Source organism: Panicum virgatum, chromosome 9K (genome assembly GCF_016808335.1).
Source record: "Panicum virgatum strain AP13 chromosome 9K, P.virgatum_v5, whole genome shotgun sequence".
Taxonomy (NCBI): domain Eukaryota; kingdom Viridiplantae; phylum Streptophyta; class Magnoliopsida; order Poales; family Poaceae; genus Panicum; species Panicum virgatum.
Genome location: NC_053144.1, coordinates 9,684,638 through 9,699,408, shown reverse-complemented (window position 1 = coordinate 9,699,408; position 14,771 = coordinate 9,684,638). Strand labels below are relative to the sequence as shown.

The following is a 14,771-nucleotide window of genomic DNA, read 5'->3' as shown; positions in this document are numbered from 1 at the left end:
TCCGGTCGACTGTAGAACTAGGATCGACGGATCCAACCACTACCCGCACACGCGCATTGCTCAGCCCTAATATCGTTGTTGGATAATCAGCTGGGTTGGGTGTTGAGTAAGTTCTAAAGGTCCCGTTTATTTCAGCTTCTCGCCAATTTTGGAAAATTCAAAAGTCAAATGACTCCCAGAATCGATAATCGAAAATTCAGTTGATTCTAGATTCTAAGAGTCACTGATTTTTAAATTTCTTAAAATCAAGTCTTCAAAATCGGCCATAAACTGAAACAAACTGGACCCATCGTACTGCCCAGCAATTGCCCCCCAATACGAGCACCGCTATCCCTCTCTTCTCGTCTCCTAGCTCTTGTCCATTGCAATGGCTTGTCATCGTCGCCTGCTTGTTGCGAGCGTTAAGAAAGTTGCAGGAAGAACCGCTTGTGGCTGGGCTTGTTATATATGGTCCGTACGGTTTGGCAATGGTCAGGTGCATTGCACGTGCAGCGAGGGGCGTCATCGAGAAGAGGCAATGCCCGTTCTGTTCAGAGACACAACACAGGGCGAGCTTAATTTAAATCTCCTGTGTCTGCTTTCTCCAACCAAACACTTTCTTAATGCATTTCGATATTTTTTATCCAAATACTCAAAATATATCGCCGGAATTCTTTGAGCTCTTTTATCTATTTTCATATGCCCTGCCTTGTTGGCTTGTTGCTCTAATTTGGTTAAGGGCGGCGCGTGTACTTTTTTGCAGCCATTGCTGGCCGTTTTGAAGCAGGATTCCCCACGTGCGCAGGTCTGAGATAGCACTATAGCAGGCTGCCATGTCGCCTTTTGGCTTTTCGTCTGAAAAAAAGAGGGAAATGTCGCTTCTTTAAGAGCAGAGCCAACCAAAACAAAGCCTGGTGGTGGTTCAGGCCGTGATCCGGATCGATCTTCTTCCCTTCTGAGTTCTGAAGATGACAAATATTTGGTCGCCAGCCATCGTTTGGTCGCTCGCACCTCGTGCTTGATAAACTTACCTTTACCGCAAGCGCGTTTTTCATGGAGTTCCCATGAGCGAAAACCTTACCAACCGACCGATACGGCAAAATACCCCAAGCACGCGTATCCCTCGGCCGAACTAAAGGCGGCCCGGCCGGACGCTACAGACGAACTTCTGTACGTCGTTCTTCTTTTGTTCAGAAGAAGAGGACCTCATGTCTGTTTCTGATTAGTTCTGAACAAAATTCATCGCTCGAATCGCGCCTCATACAGCACGATGATCACACTGCGCGCGCCGCGCGCGACGTGTTTCTTGGCGATTGTTTGCATAGTCGTCCGCAAGGCACATACCGACATACGTGACGGCACCGCGCGCCTGAGCCACCGTCCGTACCGACATGTAGGTTCTATTTGGATCTATGTGTTATTTTTTTAGCCCATCCTAAATAGTCCTAAATAATCCAAAAAGATCCAAACGGAAAGGCTATTTTAGAGCTATTTGAAAATAGCCCAGCCAAAAAAATAACTCCTCAAGAGATGCTATTTGGGCTATTTTTCAGTGGGGCCCATCTTATCTCCTCCCCACCGCACGGGATCCTCCCGTGAGCCTCTCCGCGCGGACGCGCGCCGTGCCGCGACTGCCCCATCCGCGCCGCCCTGCGCTGTCGCCTCCCCCCATCCGCGCCTCTCTCCCAGTGTCGCGCCACGCCGCCACCTGCCCCTGCATGCGCCGCCGTCAGGCCTTGACTAGCGCCGCCGCCACCTCCCAGTCGCCGGTCACCCACCTCACTCGCGCCGCCGCCGCCTCTCAGTCGCGAATCCAGCCCCCAGACGCCGCCGCCGCCGCCTCCAGATCCACGCGGATCCCCTTCGATTTGTTCTCCATGGAGAGGGGCGGCTTCGATTGACAATTTCTTCTCCCAGGAAGACATGCACTCTGTTGTAATTTTTTTCCGATTCATTATGTAATTTGCTGTTAGTGTAAGCTGAGTCTCTCTAGTGATTTGGAAGTCATGGATCTTGTATTGCATGCAATCTCTCTTTTCTTGCACAGTACAATTACATAATGTATTAAAGCCATGGCTAGGCACATTTCATTGAATCTTGGTGTGGGGGATTGAAAAAATGTATTAAAGCCAAAATAGCCCAAAATAGCCAAGGGATCCAAACAGGCCAGGGTTATTTGGATAGAGAGCTATTTTGCATGTGCTAAAGAATAGTCCTGAAAATAACTCTTGACTATTTCTCCAAACAAGCCCGTAGTAGACAAGAGGGAAGTACGTACTACCACCGGGGAGTTGGAAACTGTCCAGTCTGTGTCCCGTTGTGCCGACGTGCCGTTCTGATCCTGAACCTAGCCTGAAGGGTTCCGTGGCCGACGAGCACTCACGGGGAAGTCTGAACCGATACCGCATGGGCTGGGTGGGCACTAGGCTGACCAGGTTTCTTTGTGCTTATTAGTACTAGTACCTAGTACATCGGGGTCAAGCAGCTTCATCCACGAAGCATCTGGTAAAGTTGTTTTCGGCTTGCAGTGGGGAGGAGTCGGAAATCGTAGCGTCGTCCAGCTTCTCCCGCAGATCCACATTTCGCCAAACTATTTTGAAAATAGTTTTAATTTTATCAGAGACGCTGCTTCAAAACTTGAGGAGCTGTCGTAGGAGAAGCTGAAGCTATGCCAAATATACACCGACTTGTTCGTACCAAGGCACCGCCCACCAGCTGCGTGCGCGTGTCCCATCCAGTTGACTTCAGTTCGTCTGCACTCACAGACGTTGCTGCGTCGAACTTTCCTCTTGGCGTTGCTCTCCTTTCATAACTTTGCAAGCACGCATGCATGCAGCCCTGCCGGCTCCTCCCTGCTATAAAACGCCGGCCCATACATGCAGAGCCTTTTGTACATGATCATTCGTGAGAGCTTGTAGCCCAGCTAGAGTAGTTTGGCAGCCGATCGAGACTACACGCACGCACAACACACAGGCACGCGCGCTGCGAACGAAGAAGATGGCAGCTCGACGCCTGTGCGCAGTGCTGCCGTTGATCCTCGCCATCTCCTTCCTCCTCTTCGGAGCTTCCGACTGCTCAAGACCATCATCCCCGGAGCAACGACAGCCGCGAGCTCCCACGGCCACGGCTCCTCCTGCTGTGGCCGCCGAGACTGGGACCCAACAACCCGTGGCCGTGGAGACGAAGGACGACGGGCCACCGTCGTCGTTGGCGACGGCATCCCCGCGCGACAAGGAGCAGGGTGGCGGCGGCGTCGGGTCGGGGCACGGGATCAGCAGCGCGCTGCTGGAGCCGCCGCCGCCGCCGGTGCTGCGGCGTTCCAACAAGTTAGCGCGGCGGTTCCTGATGTCAGGGGTGGTGGAGGGCGCGGACTCGGCTGCCAGGGCATCCTGCCGCTCCAGCGACGCGCACATCGGCTGCGCGCCGCCGGCGGAGCACTGACGATTATATTCTGCTTGGTCGACGACGTGGATGCATGCAAACGCATGCATGCGTGCGAAGTTAGCACCTACCTGCATGCAGCCCTGTTTCCCCTTGTCCAGTTTCATTCGTTCATTGATGACCCTCAAACCAGAACCCTTCTCTATCAACATTGTTGGGTAGTGATGCCGACCGATTCAAATTTTTTTATGATCCTTAAAGTTGTGATTCGATCTCGTTACTGGCTGTGCAATTATATTATATATGCCGTTTAATTTAAGAAAAAAATTGGATCTGCACCATTAAAAGATCTCAAAGTTAGATATATATCATCGTTGTCTCACTGACGTGTGGATATATACCATTGTTTAATTTATCTGTTGACATACCACCAGATGCATGTAAGGCGGCAGTTTGGGCCTTCCAATTACAACCCATCTGTGCCATTAACAGTGATGCTATAGTAACTATCTGCTAATTGTAGATTAATTATGAATTAATTAGCATCATTAGATTCGTCTCGCGATTTACAACCCATCTGTGTAAAAAAATTTGTAAATAGACTTCATTTAATACTTCAAATAGTAAGATTCCATCGGGAAAAATTCGAACCAAACACGGCCTAAAAAAACTACAATCCTTACCACCGACATTGCACTCACTGGCGGGCTGGCCGATGCTGCGCGTACTGTAGAGTATTGGTCTGAAGCTGGCACCCAAAAGGCATCACATGCATGCCACGAGTCGCACCGTCAAACACGCATCAAGTAAAAGTCGTACGTGGCATGCAAGTACCCAAGTACGACACGTCTCAGATCTCAACAAACGCAAACATGCATCCCAGGTCAAACGTACTCGACTGACAATAAGCTGCTGCCGCACAAAAGTGCACAATGCAAGTGGATCGATCGTGGACAATTAGTTGGCGTTTACCGGCGTGAGTCAAAGATTCTGATTCTGATTCTGAACTTTTGCGTAGCCTGCATGCTGCATGCAGGACCATTTGGAAGGACGCAGATGTACACGCGTGCAGATTTTAGATGCCTACATTGCGCGGGGGTGGGGGGTTCTTTAAAAGCAGCGTGTTAGGAGGTGTTTAGATCCATATGCTTATGCCTAATTCTAAACTTTAGTACATTTTTCGCCTAAAAAAAACTTCAGTACATTTTGATAATAAAGTGGACTAAACTTCAACCAAAATTTAAAAGTTTGAGCAATGGCACGAGAACTAATTGGTGTTAAATTTTAGCACTCAACTTTAGCTCAACCAAATACACCCTACCTCTATCTCTTGTCATCTCGCGAGCGCATTCTTCTTGGAGTTTCACGCGTGAAAAAAGCCTCATGAACCGACCAGCACGGCGGCTCGATCCAGTTTGTTCCTGCATCTGTTCCGATTGAATGTATACGAAACCTCTCGTCGATCTCGTGCGTTCCAGGCAGCTCAGGCAGCGCGCTCACATACGGCAACGCGCTTCACCGTTGGCGAAGGCATGCGCGAGGAACTCCAATACTCCATGCGTTTTCCCAGAACCCTCCCGCACAGCATGTTACGCGTACGGCACCGGTGGGGCTAGCACCTCTGGTTCGCATTTCGCAACGACGACCCTGTTTAGTTCCTAAAAATTTTTGTGCAGTACCCGTCACATCGAATGTTTGGATATATACATGGAGTATTAAATACAGTTAAAAATAACTAATGACACAGTCTAACTGATTAGCACAAGATGAATCTTTTAAACCTAATTAGTCCATAATTGAATATTGATTATCAAATAACAACGAAAGTGCTACAATATCAAAACCCAAAAAAAATCGCGAACTAAACAGGGCTGGCATGGAGGTGCGATGTCTAGTGTCTCGCGCCTGGGCAAGAAGGCGGGCTGCAAAGAAGGCGAACCCCCTGCAAGTTTTTTTTATTCCTCAGACCTGGAGTACAAATTGTACTGACTGAACGCACGCCCAACACACACCACACATAACCCACGCACCTCACTCACACACTTAAGGCGTACGCTAGACCTAAACTTATACATAGGGACACGCCTACAATATATTCACGAAGACCAGGCAACGCGGGCGGGCAGGAGCACACCGGCTTATATTGACAACTGAGCTACGGCTCAGCCCCCCCCCCCCCACCCACAAGTTTCGATACACGGTAGTTAGACTTCTTGGTCAAGTTTTACGGCCACGCGTACAGTGCATGATCACCTTGTCGTGGCTGCCGCCTTGGCGACCAAGGACGTGTAAAGTTTCTTTTTTCTTAGGCCACTCTTAGCGGGAGTTTTATGGGCAAAATTATCTAGACTAAGAATTAGGTAACTGTATCAGATGAGTTTTATGGTGATGGAGTTCTCCTCACATCCCATGTAACTCCATCATTCTCTCTTCTTGCCATGTCAGCAAAAGCGATTGTATTAAATGTCATGAAACTCCCACTGAGACTGGCCTTACGGCCATCGATATCCACGGCTCTAGGCCTGCTTCCTCTTCCCGGTGGCAGACGACTCTAGGCCGTCTTCTCTTCCTCCGGCGGAGGATGGAGCTGCGGGAACGCACAGGCGCCGGGTGAGCGCCCGGCGCGCGGACTCCGTGGCCCGTCGCCGCGCCGCTCCAGCGATGTGCAAGATTGTGAATTAGGTAACCGTGCCAGAGGAGTATTATGTTGATGACACTCCTCTCACAAACTCTACCTTCTCTTTCTTTATAATAATGAGACTGTCATATGTCAGCAAATTTAATATCTATGACTTCCATTGAGACTGGCCGAAGAGACATGCTTTCTTAGGACCTAGTGTAATCTGTAGTACACGCAGAAGATTGATAGATTTAATTCAGTTCATAATAAAATGGAATGTTTTACGCGCAACCAGAATGGTCCAATGCTGAAAAAGCGTTTCACATCAGAATCTGATCATGATGCATGATCTAAACTTCCATCGCTGATCGCGACATCTCCGAGAACTAGGCGACGACTGCTGGGGACGGACGAGTCAACTCATACCGTCACGCGGAGCAGCACGTGTCCGGCCGCAAGTCTCAACACCATTTGCCTGGAATCGAGCCGGTGGCCGCCGGGCCGCCATGCATGCCGCCATGCATCTCGACAGTCCGCGACAGCTTCAAATAAATAAATGCTCAGCCCATGCGCACACGAAATCGCTTTCTTCCGGTGGGAGTATCTTTGTCGTCAGAAGTCACAACCAGCGCTCTCAAAAAGAAAAAAAAAAAGAAGTCACAACCAGCGAGCATCGATTCTTTAGGGCAGTCAAAACAGGAGCTGTGCTTCGTGGTAATTTGGTGTCGCGGCACCTTTTTTTAAAATTTCTTTTCTGCGTGGAGTTGGCAAGTACAGACACTGAGGCCTCGTTTGGTTGCTCCAATCCGGCCCGGAACGGCCTCCATTCCGGCCGAAACGAAGTGGCCCGGTTTGCAACCAGATTTGGGCTGGAATCCTCGTTCGTTTTGGGCTGCCCGGATTGAAAACGGGCTCGATTCGGCCTCCTTCCGCCCCATTCCGGCCCGGTTTCAATCCCCACCTCCCACCCTCCGGATCCAATCCGGATCGACGCGGAGAGGTAAGGGCGACGGGGCGCGGCAGGCGGCGCGCTCGTGGGCGATGGCGCGCGGAGAGGGGAGGGCGCGGCTGGCGGCGTATGAAGGTTCGCGGGCGACGGCGCAGCGGCACGGCAGCGCACCGGCGGCGAGCTTTCACCAGTAAACCGCCGCCTCTGTCTCCTCCTTCCCCTCTCCGCGTTTCTTGGATCTTGCCGTGTCGGCAGTCTCCTCGGGCGGCACCGGCGGCGGTGGAGGCGTTGAGGACGGCACCGGCGGCGGCTGATCCAATCCCAGTGCGGCGGAGGCGTTGCGCAACATGAAGCTAGTGGCCGAGTACGTGCGTGGCTGCTGCTGCTTCTGAAGGAGAGCGTCATCGCCTTGCTTCACTGCTGCTGAAGAAACTTGGGTGCTGCCTTGTGACACGAATGGAGTGAGTAGCAGCGCAGAGGGGTATAGGGAGATGCTAGCTTGTTGTGCTCATGTATAGAAGTGAGTGGACAATGTATAATTGATAGGGATATTTGCTTGCTATAGAGATCCGAAGGTGCCTGAGATCCTCAATTTGCTATCTAAAAGTTCCTCTGGGACTTGCTTATTATGACCAAAACTGAGTGCCACCCTGTCCTGCCATTCATTGCACATTGCTAATTTGCAATGGCCTCCTCAAGTCCTCAGGCTCCATTTGTGATTGTGAGGATCCAGTAAATTGTTAAGTTTTCTATTTTTCTATCAATTTCTATAATGACTTTGTCTGGCTCGAAGTAGGCTGTAGTTGTTTTGTTTACAATTTTTCACCATTACTGTTTGTTAGTTTAATAAGTGAGTAGAAGTGATTGGCAACCCTCTGAATTTTCTTGATTGATAACATGTGAGTTCACAGAAAAGAACAATTGCTGGACCAGCAGCCCTGCAAGTATGAGCATGTGGCCAACTTTGTGTTCAATTGGAGGTTTCTTTTGCAACCATCTACCTGATACACGCTGTTGTATTTGGTTAATGTAATAATGCAATATCATCTACCTGCTCATCTGAAATGTTATTTTCTGAATAGACATGGAAAGAAAACATATTTACTGCCTTACTTGAAGTACGCTGATGTCACTGCATATTCACTACTTGCATGAACAAATTTATGTGAAGCATGCTGATGTCATATTTATTGAAGTTGATCTAAGAGCAAGTTTGTTATATGTTCACTACTTCACCTATTGCTTTACTTGATTTCACTGAATATTCATTGAGGTTGGACACATTTGTTTTACATTATTATAATTTGATGAGTCATTTGCTCTATATTAATATATACTGCATGGTTTTGGTTTGTTCATGCAGGTTGATGAGACCCAAGTTTGAGATGATGGACGGCATGCAATGCAATTGCTCATGCGCTATATATCTCTATCTCCTGCTCCTCTTCCTCCTTTAGATCTCTATATCTAGCTTTTTGATTGACAGATTGAGTGATGATTGGTTTGGAGTTGTTATCTACAACTGTTGTGCAAGTTTCAGATAATATCCTCTTGTAATTTAAGTGTGAAGAACTCTATTACTGCATTTTTCTTGTTTACTATTGTATTTACTGATGGATGAAAGCCTGTATGATGGATGGATGGAAGCATGCATGTATGTGTTTTTTTTTTGAGACAGCATGCATGCATGTGTTATATAATGTTGAATGCTTCCAGATCACCTAGCAATGGAACCCAACGACACCAGCAGGGTTGGTTCAGGGGCAGGATCGGTCTAGGCCAGGAATGAGTGGATCCACTCGGTTCACTGTATCCTGGTCTGGATCGGATCAGGGGCAGGAACCAACCCTGTTGCTGCCGAACGAGGCCTGAAGCATCTTTTCCAAAAAAACAGACACTGAAGCGTAGGGGCTGGTACCGTCGTCCAGACATACCGTCTCACGGCAAAGGGATTCGCACGCGAAATTCAGGCTCATCTTTTTCGTTCTAAAGACGATAGGCCCATTCAGCACTTGGCACTTTGGATCTCTGTAGTCTCTAATATAATAAAGCTTTGGCAGGTGATGCACGGTGCGCGTACGTCCGTACATCGAGCGTAGAGAACTAGCAGAGCCTGGAGAGACGGTCGCCAGCATGCATGTCTGGTTTTATAAGAACGGCTGTCGCCACGATGTCTGGAGAGAGTCTCAACTGAAATTATTGTTATATCCAATCGGTCGCCATCGCCAGCCACCGCTCGATCATGGAGAGGTTAAGTCAGGGCTAGGTCGACGTTGATTACCATTTCCGGTATCGGCCAGTCCTTAGTCCAGCCGCCACATCGATCGACTCCTTCCTTCACATTTCCACGTCGTAGTTACTCCGAATTTGCAATACAATTGCTCGCTCAACTTACTTCCCCAATGCAGCCGCCTAGCCTCCTTGCTCTATAAATTCTACCCCCACAGTGCCGTCGGTTATCGATCATCATCCTCGGTCGCTCCACAGTTCGATCAGCTAGCTGATCAACTACTAACTTGAGTTGGACGGAAGCTCAAACTTCAGCACGCAAGAATGGCGCGATCCGTGCCCCGACGAATGCTTCCGCTGCTCCTCGCCGCCTGCTTCCTCCTCCTCCGTCTCGACGTGTCCGACTGCTCGTCATCACCGGCATCATCGTCTCCGGCGAAGGAGCCGCGGGAACCAGCTGGTGGTGGCGCTCACGGCGCCGCCCCGTGCCAGCAGGTGCCGGTCGATGTCGAGGCACGCGCCGCCCGGGCCATCATGGAGCTGTCGGGGTACGGGGGGACCGGCGGCGCCGCTGATGACGGCGATGAGGCACCATCGGCAGCGGCGACACCTGTGCGGGCCGAGGGCGTCGTCGCTCCGCGGCCGCCGCTCTGGCAGAAGCTGGCGCGGCGGCTTCTGGCAGAAGCGGCAGGCGTGGAGGGCGCCGGCACGGACGGAGCGGGGCCATCTTGCCATTCGAACAGCGTGCACATAAACTGTCCCCCGGCGTCGAAGTCCTAACAAGTAACAACGACGACCGGCCGGGCCGGCTTGGCTGCTTGTGAACTATTATTTTGTATGTTTATTACTTTTATTTATTCACGCACCCAAATAATTAGGTAGCCCTAGGCTATCAATTGATGGACACGGCCACACGGGGTGTGTCCGTTAAGGCGTTAACCACATTGGGGATTGCTAGCTAGCTAGCTACAGGATAACATGTACATAGGCATGAAAACATGATGATGGCCGGACAATATATACGTGCATGCATAGATATTTGTGTAACGACGTGTGAAGAAGCTTAGCATTATTTCAATACTTTTCTCAGTTTCTGTGTTCAACTTCTTCAGCGCAGAACAGAGCCCGCTCCCAGCAAGAAGCAAACTCTCGTCGTCAGCAAGAACACAAAGCGTCAGTTAGTCTGTTCTTCCATATTCCAATCTTGCTATACAGACGCCATCGTCAGAAATGCCAGCGGAAGGATGCGTCTTGTTAAGAGCACGCATCTTTGTATTAGGGAGCTTATTGTACAACTCGCGATGTAGAAACGTATTCCAGCTTCCCTAATTTCTACTCCTACCACGCAACATATCCAAGCAAGAGAAAGGATAGCTAGCTACAAACAGAAGCTGTGGAGGTCGGAACTGAGGTGACCTGGCTATTGCGGCATTGGTGTATGGTATATGTTGATGATGTAGGCTGATCTAGTGTTCAAAATTTCGGCGAAATTCGCTGATTTCGGCCCCCTCCGAAATTTGAAAATTCCAGAAATAATAATTTAAATATATTTAAAAGTATTTTAAAAATAGTCTAAAAATAAATTTCGGCTGAAATTTCGCGAAATTCGCTGATTTCGGTCATGTCCGAAATTTTTTGTCAAACGAAATTGAAAACCCTGGGATGATTTTCTTTTCGTCGTCGATCACCTTCTCACGAGAGTGGAGACAAAGAAGTTCAGTAGATGGAGAGATGAAACGACTGAAGCAATCAAGAGGATGCATGGATCGTCACTCCCAACTCTCTCTACACACAGCACGCCAATGTGAAGCGCATCTAGGCCGATAGATGCTAATGGTAAGTTTCGGTGATTAATGACAACTGTATGCGACTAACATGTGTTTTGAAGGAAAAATCAATGATTAGATTAGTCTCATATGAAATATGAAAGGAGACCCCTCAATTCAAAACAATCATGCGTGCCAAGGACTCAATTCCAAAGATTAAGGATCTTTCTAATCTCAAGTGTCACAAGGAGATGAAGGACACTTGATTTAGCTAGGGTTTATAGTTTTTAGTTCTTGACCGTACTATTAAGAGGGGTTCATGAGTTTGTAGCTTGACCAAAATTGAGTTGGCCTTAGAAATCTTGCACACTCGCTCAAAAACAGCCCAAGATAGTCAAAATAAGTCGACACAACACTTGGAAGAAGAAACAATCGAAGTTACATTCAACTCCAAGTCAATTAAGCTGAAAATCAAGAAAAACTGCAGCACCGGTTTAACCGATGCCTTAGCATCGGTGCATCCGATGCTTGGCGGAAGTTCTGACGCCCCTGTCGGTCTATCTTCTCTGGATACAAGGGGAAATTAAGTCAACAATCTCTATAGCACCGGTTGAACCGATGGTCCCAAACAAAGCACCGGTGCATTAGATGTACTTTGTACCAGAGAGTATGTTTTGGTGGAACTCAACTCGTCTTCAGCACCGGTTGAACCGACGCTTAAGAATCAACCATCAGTGCATTGGATGTAGTATGTTCCAGAAAACTTGTTTGAGTTGATCAGTGAACCTCTTCAGCACCGGTTGAACCGATGCCCCTACGGAGCATGCACCGGTGCAATGACGCAAGTCTGGATACTGTGTCCGAACCCCCAACGGCTACTATCTGGACACAGAGAGACCGGTTGAACCGACGCATTCAATTTCTCACCCGTCGGTTCTTCCGATGGTCACGATTTTTCTACAGTGAACTTCCAACGGTTATGTGACCCTCTCCACTCTATATAAGGGCACCCCCTGGCTCATTTGAACTGCCTTTGACGCATTGAATATCTGAAGCCACCCTTGAGAAGAAGAGAGAGTGCTTTGAGCAAAAGAGTGAAGATCTAGTACATTGATTGTGCTTCAATCTTGAAGAATTCAACCTTTGCAGGTGTAGCAAGTGTGCTTGAGTTAGGGCCAATTGAGTGTAGGTCAAGTGAAGGCTTAGGAGCTTGTTACTCTTGGTGTTTGACGGCACCTAGCCGGTCTCGGTGATCGGGAGGTTCTTGGTGAGCTCTTGGAGTTTGTGGGAGCCCCAAGACAAGAAATTTGTACACGGTGTGAAGCTCGCCGTTCCGGAGATGGAGAAGGAGCATTCTTAGTGATCACTTGCTCCTTGGTGAAGCAAGGGAGCGATACCCTTGTGTGGGTGCTCCAACGTGAATTAGGGGGGAGCGTCAACTCCTCGATATCACAGGAAAAAATCCGGTTGTCTCGTGTTTTTCGCATTTACATTCAAGCATAAAATTTCCTTTATTGTGATCTTGCTCTTCTTTGCTTGTTTGTTTGACTAGGACAATGGCATGATAGTTTGATCTCTTAACTAGAACTTGTTCTTGCTAAGTGTGGTTCTTCCTAGGAAAGATGATCATGTTAGTATGTTCTCCTACCTAAGAATCCTTTGCTAGTGTGCTCTAGTCATTAGGTTTCAAATTTGTAGATTGAGCAATACTAGTCTAGGCTAAGGACTCTCTAGAAATTTGAAAAAGTCCCAATTCAACACCTCCTTATTGGGACTCGATCCTTTCACAATGCCCAACCTACCCGGTCGCTTTGTAAGAGCGTGTATAATAACAACAGTAAGACGACAAATCATCTTAAATTTTTTTTCTTGATGATGAAATATACTCCCTCCGTTTCAAATTATAAGACATTCCAACAATCTTGAAGAGTCAAAGTTTTTTATGTTTGACTAAATTTATATAATAGAATAATGACATTTATTATATAAACTAAGGACAATTAGATTCTTTATTAGTTATATTTTCATAGTACATCAATTTGATATCATAAATCTTTATATTTCTCTCTATACTAGGCGTATAGCCCGCGCATTTGGGCGGCTAGTATTGAAAATTCAAAAAATTACATGTCGTTATATTCTTACTTAAATGTTATACTATTTTTTTACCACACATCATCCTGTTTATTATCGTAAATTATGTCTTATTGTTGATTAAAACAATTCAACTATGATCTACCTATAATAACAATTTGATTTGTCGAGCTTTAATAATATTATGCAGATAATTATTCTTATTTTCATTTTATTTTGATTGATTGTTGTTAGCTTTAGTTTTTTTCGGGTAGCTTTAGTTTTTATTAATAGTATATATTTGTAAGTGATACATAGCTAAATGATATTTTTATATTTAATTTTTCATAATGACATTGGTGGGTGATTTTTAATTAGACACATGGGTATTTTAGACTAATTTTTATTGTAATGACAGTGGTGGGTAATTTTTATTATTTTTATTTTTCTCCGATTAATGTGATAATTTTTAGGCCTTGAGAGCGAACGTTTTTTCATAATGGCATTGGAGGGTGATTTTTAATTAGGCATAGGGGTATTTTAGGCTAATTTTTATCGTAATGGCAGTGGTGGGTAATTTTTATTTTTTTTATTTTTCTCCAATTAACGTGAGAATTTCTAAGCCTTAAGAGCGAACGTGGATCCTCCGTTTGTTGGCCAAATAATAAGATAATAGATTTTGGTCAAACTTGAGATTGTTTTGACTCTTCAATGTTCTTGAGATGTCTTATAGTTTAGAACGCAGGGAGTAACAACAGTAGACGATGCAGCTGTTTGTTTTTTTTCCCTGTAAAACAGTGCAATTTGTGCCGGTATATATGTCTTGGATTTGATTGAGACCTGATTACGAAAGCTCTCCTCCTTTAGTAAAAAAATAATTTGTTTCCCTCCACATGGCGTCGTCGCATAATGTAATTAAGTACACCGATCGAGATCTTTCCTGACTCAGAAGTCAGAACCCTTGCTCCAACTACTTGCTGTTGCTGGTGAGGCGGCGCACACTTTTATTTTCAAAAAAAAAGGCGGCGCACATTTTTCATGGGCACGCGGTTGGCTGGTTTGAACCGTCGCTCATGCTGACATGGAGTGTATCATCAAATGGGACACTACTGAAGTACTGTACTATCGCTTTCTTTAAGAGCAGTGCAACATGCCCTACTGCGGACTGTGGTGGAGGGTTATAGTTTCTGCGAATGTAGGGTGCCTTCGTTGGCCACACAGCTTGCTGTGGCGACAAGATGCGCACGCATCTTCCGTTCGTTTACGCAGCATGCACGAAAAAGTGTTCACCAACCCACACCGATCGACATCCCAACGCGCGTAGCGTAGTAGTATCTCAGATATCACACCCCTCCCCTAGTGGCACGGTGGCACCGTCGCCAAACCGAGCTAGCGCGCGCCTGCCGAAATGCCTCTGCAAATTCGGGCGCGCCGCAGCTCGTCGTTTTCGGTCAGCTGTGATCGCAATTCGCCGTACGTGCTCCGCCGTGCGCGCTCGCACTCGGTATGCCTCTGCCTCTCTTTCCACCGTTTGACCGTTGGCAACGGACAAGTGATGATGTGCTGCCGCGTGTGCTCCCTCAGTCGCGCTCGCATTTGCAAAGAAACAGAGGCCGCCGCCTCCCGGTTTAATTTGTCCGGATCCTGAAAGCGTGAGGGAGGAAGAAGTCTGAACAAGCAATCGCACATGGGCCATCCATTCACCTGCAGTTTTTTTCATCTGTACCATCATTTCCGACATTATTTTCGAACTCGTCCATGGCTAGCTATATCT

General features: G+C 47.4%; 1 protein-coding gene and 1 long non-coding RNA gene across 3 annotated transcripts; both read left to right on the top strand.

Annotated features, from left to right (window-relative positions):
• The first annotated feature begins 2,896 nt into the window (after nucleotides 1-2,896).
• LOC120648516 lies at nucleotides 2,897-3,641 on the top strand. The gene has a single exon (XM_039925276.1). It carries the CDS (start codon nucleotides 2,977-2,979, stop codon nucleotides 3,418-3,420), a length of 444 nt encoding a protein of 147 aa, XP_039781210.1. The 5' UTR covers nucleotides 2,897-2,976; the 3' UTR covers nucleotides 3,421-3,641.
• Nucleotides 3,642-6,906: 3,265 nt separating this feature from the next.
• On the top strand, nucleotides 6,907-8,629 carry LOC120649975. Of its 2 annotated transcripts, none has more exons than XR_005665433.1 (2): nucleotides 6,907-7,958; nucleotides 8,293-8,629. It is a non-coding gene; the product is annotated as an uncharacterized LOC120649975 (long non-coding RNA). The 2 variants fall into 2 exon arrangements; XR_005665432.1 differs by having other exon boundaries at nucleotides 6,907-7,119; nucleotides 8,293-8,586.
• The last annotated feature ends 6,142 nt before the right edge of the window (nucleotides 8,630-14,771 follow it).

Coding starts and splice junctions, on each gene's coding strand:
- LOC120648516 (XM_039925276.1), top strand. CDS start 2,977: ATGGCAGCTCGACGCCTGTGCGCAGTGCTGCCGTTGATCCTCGCCATC.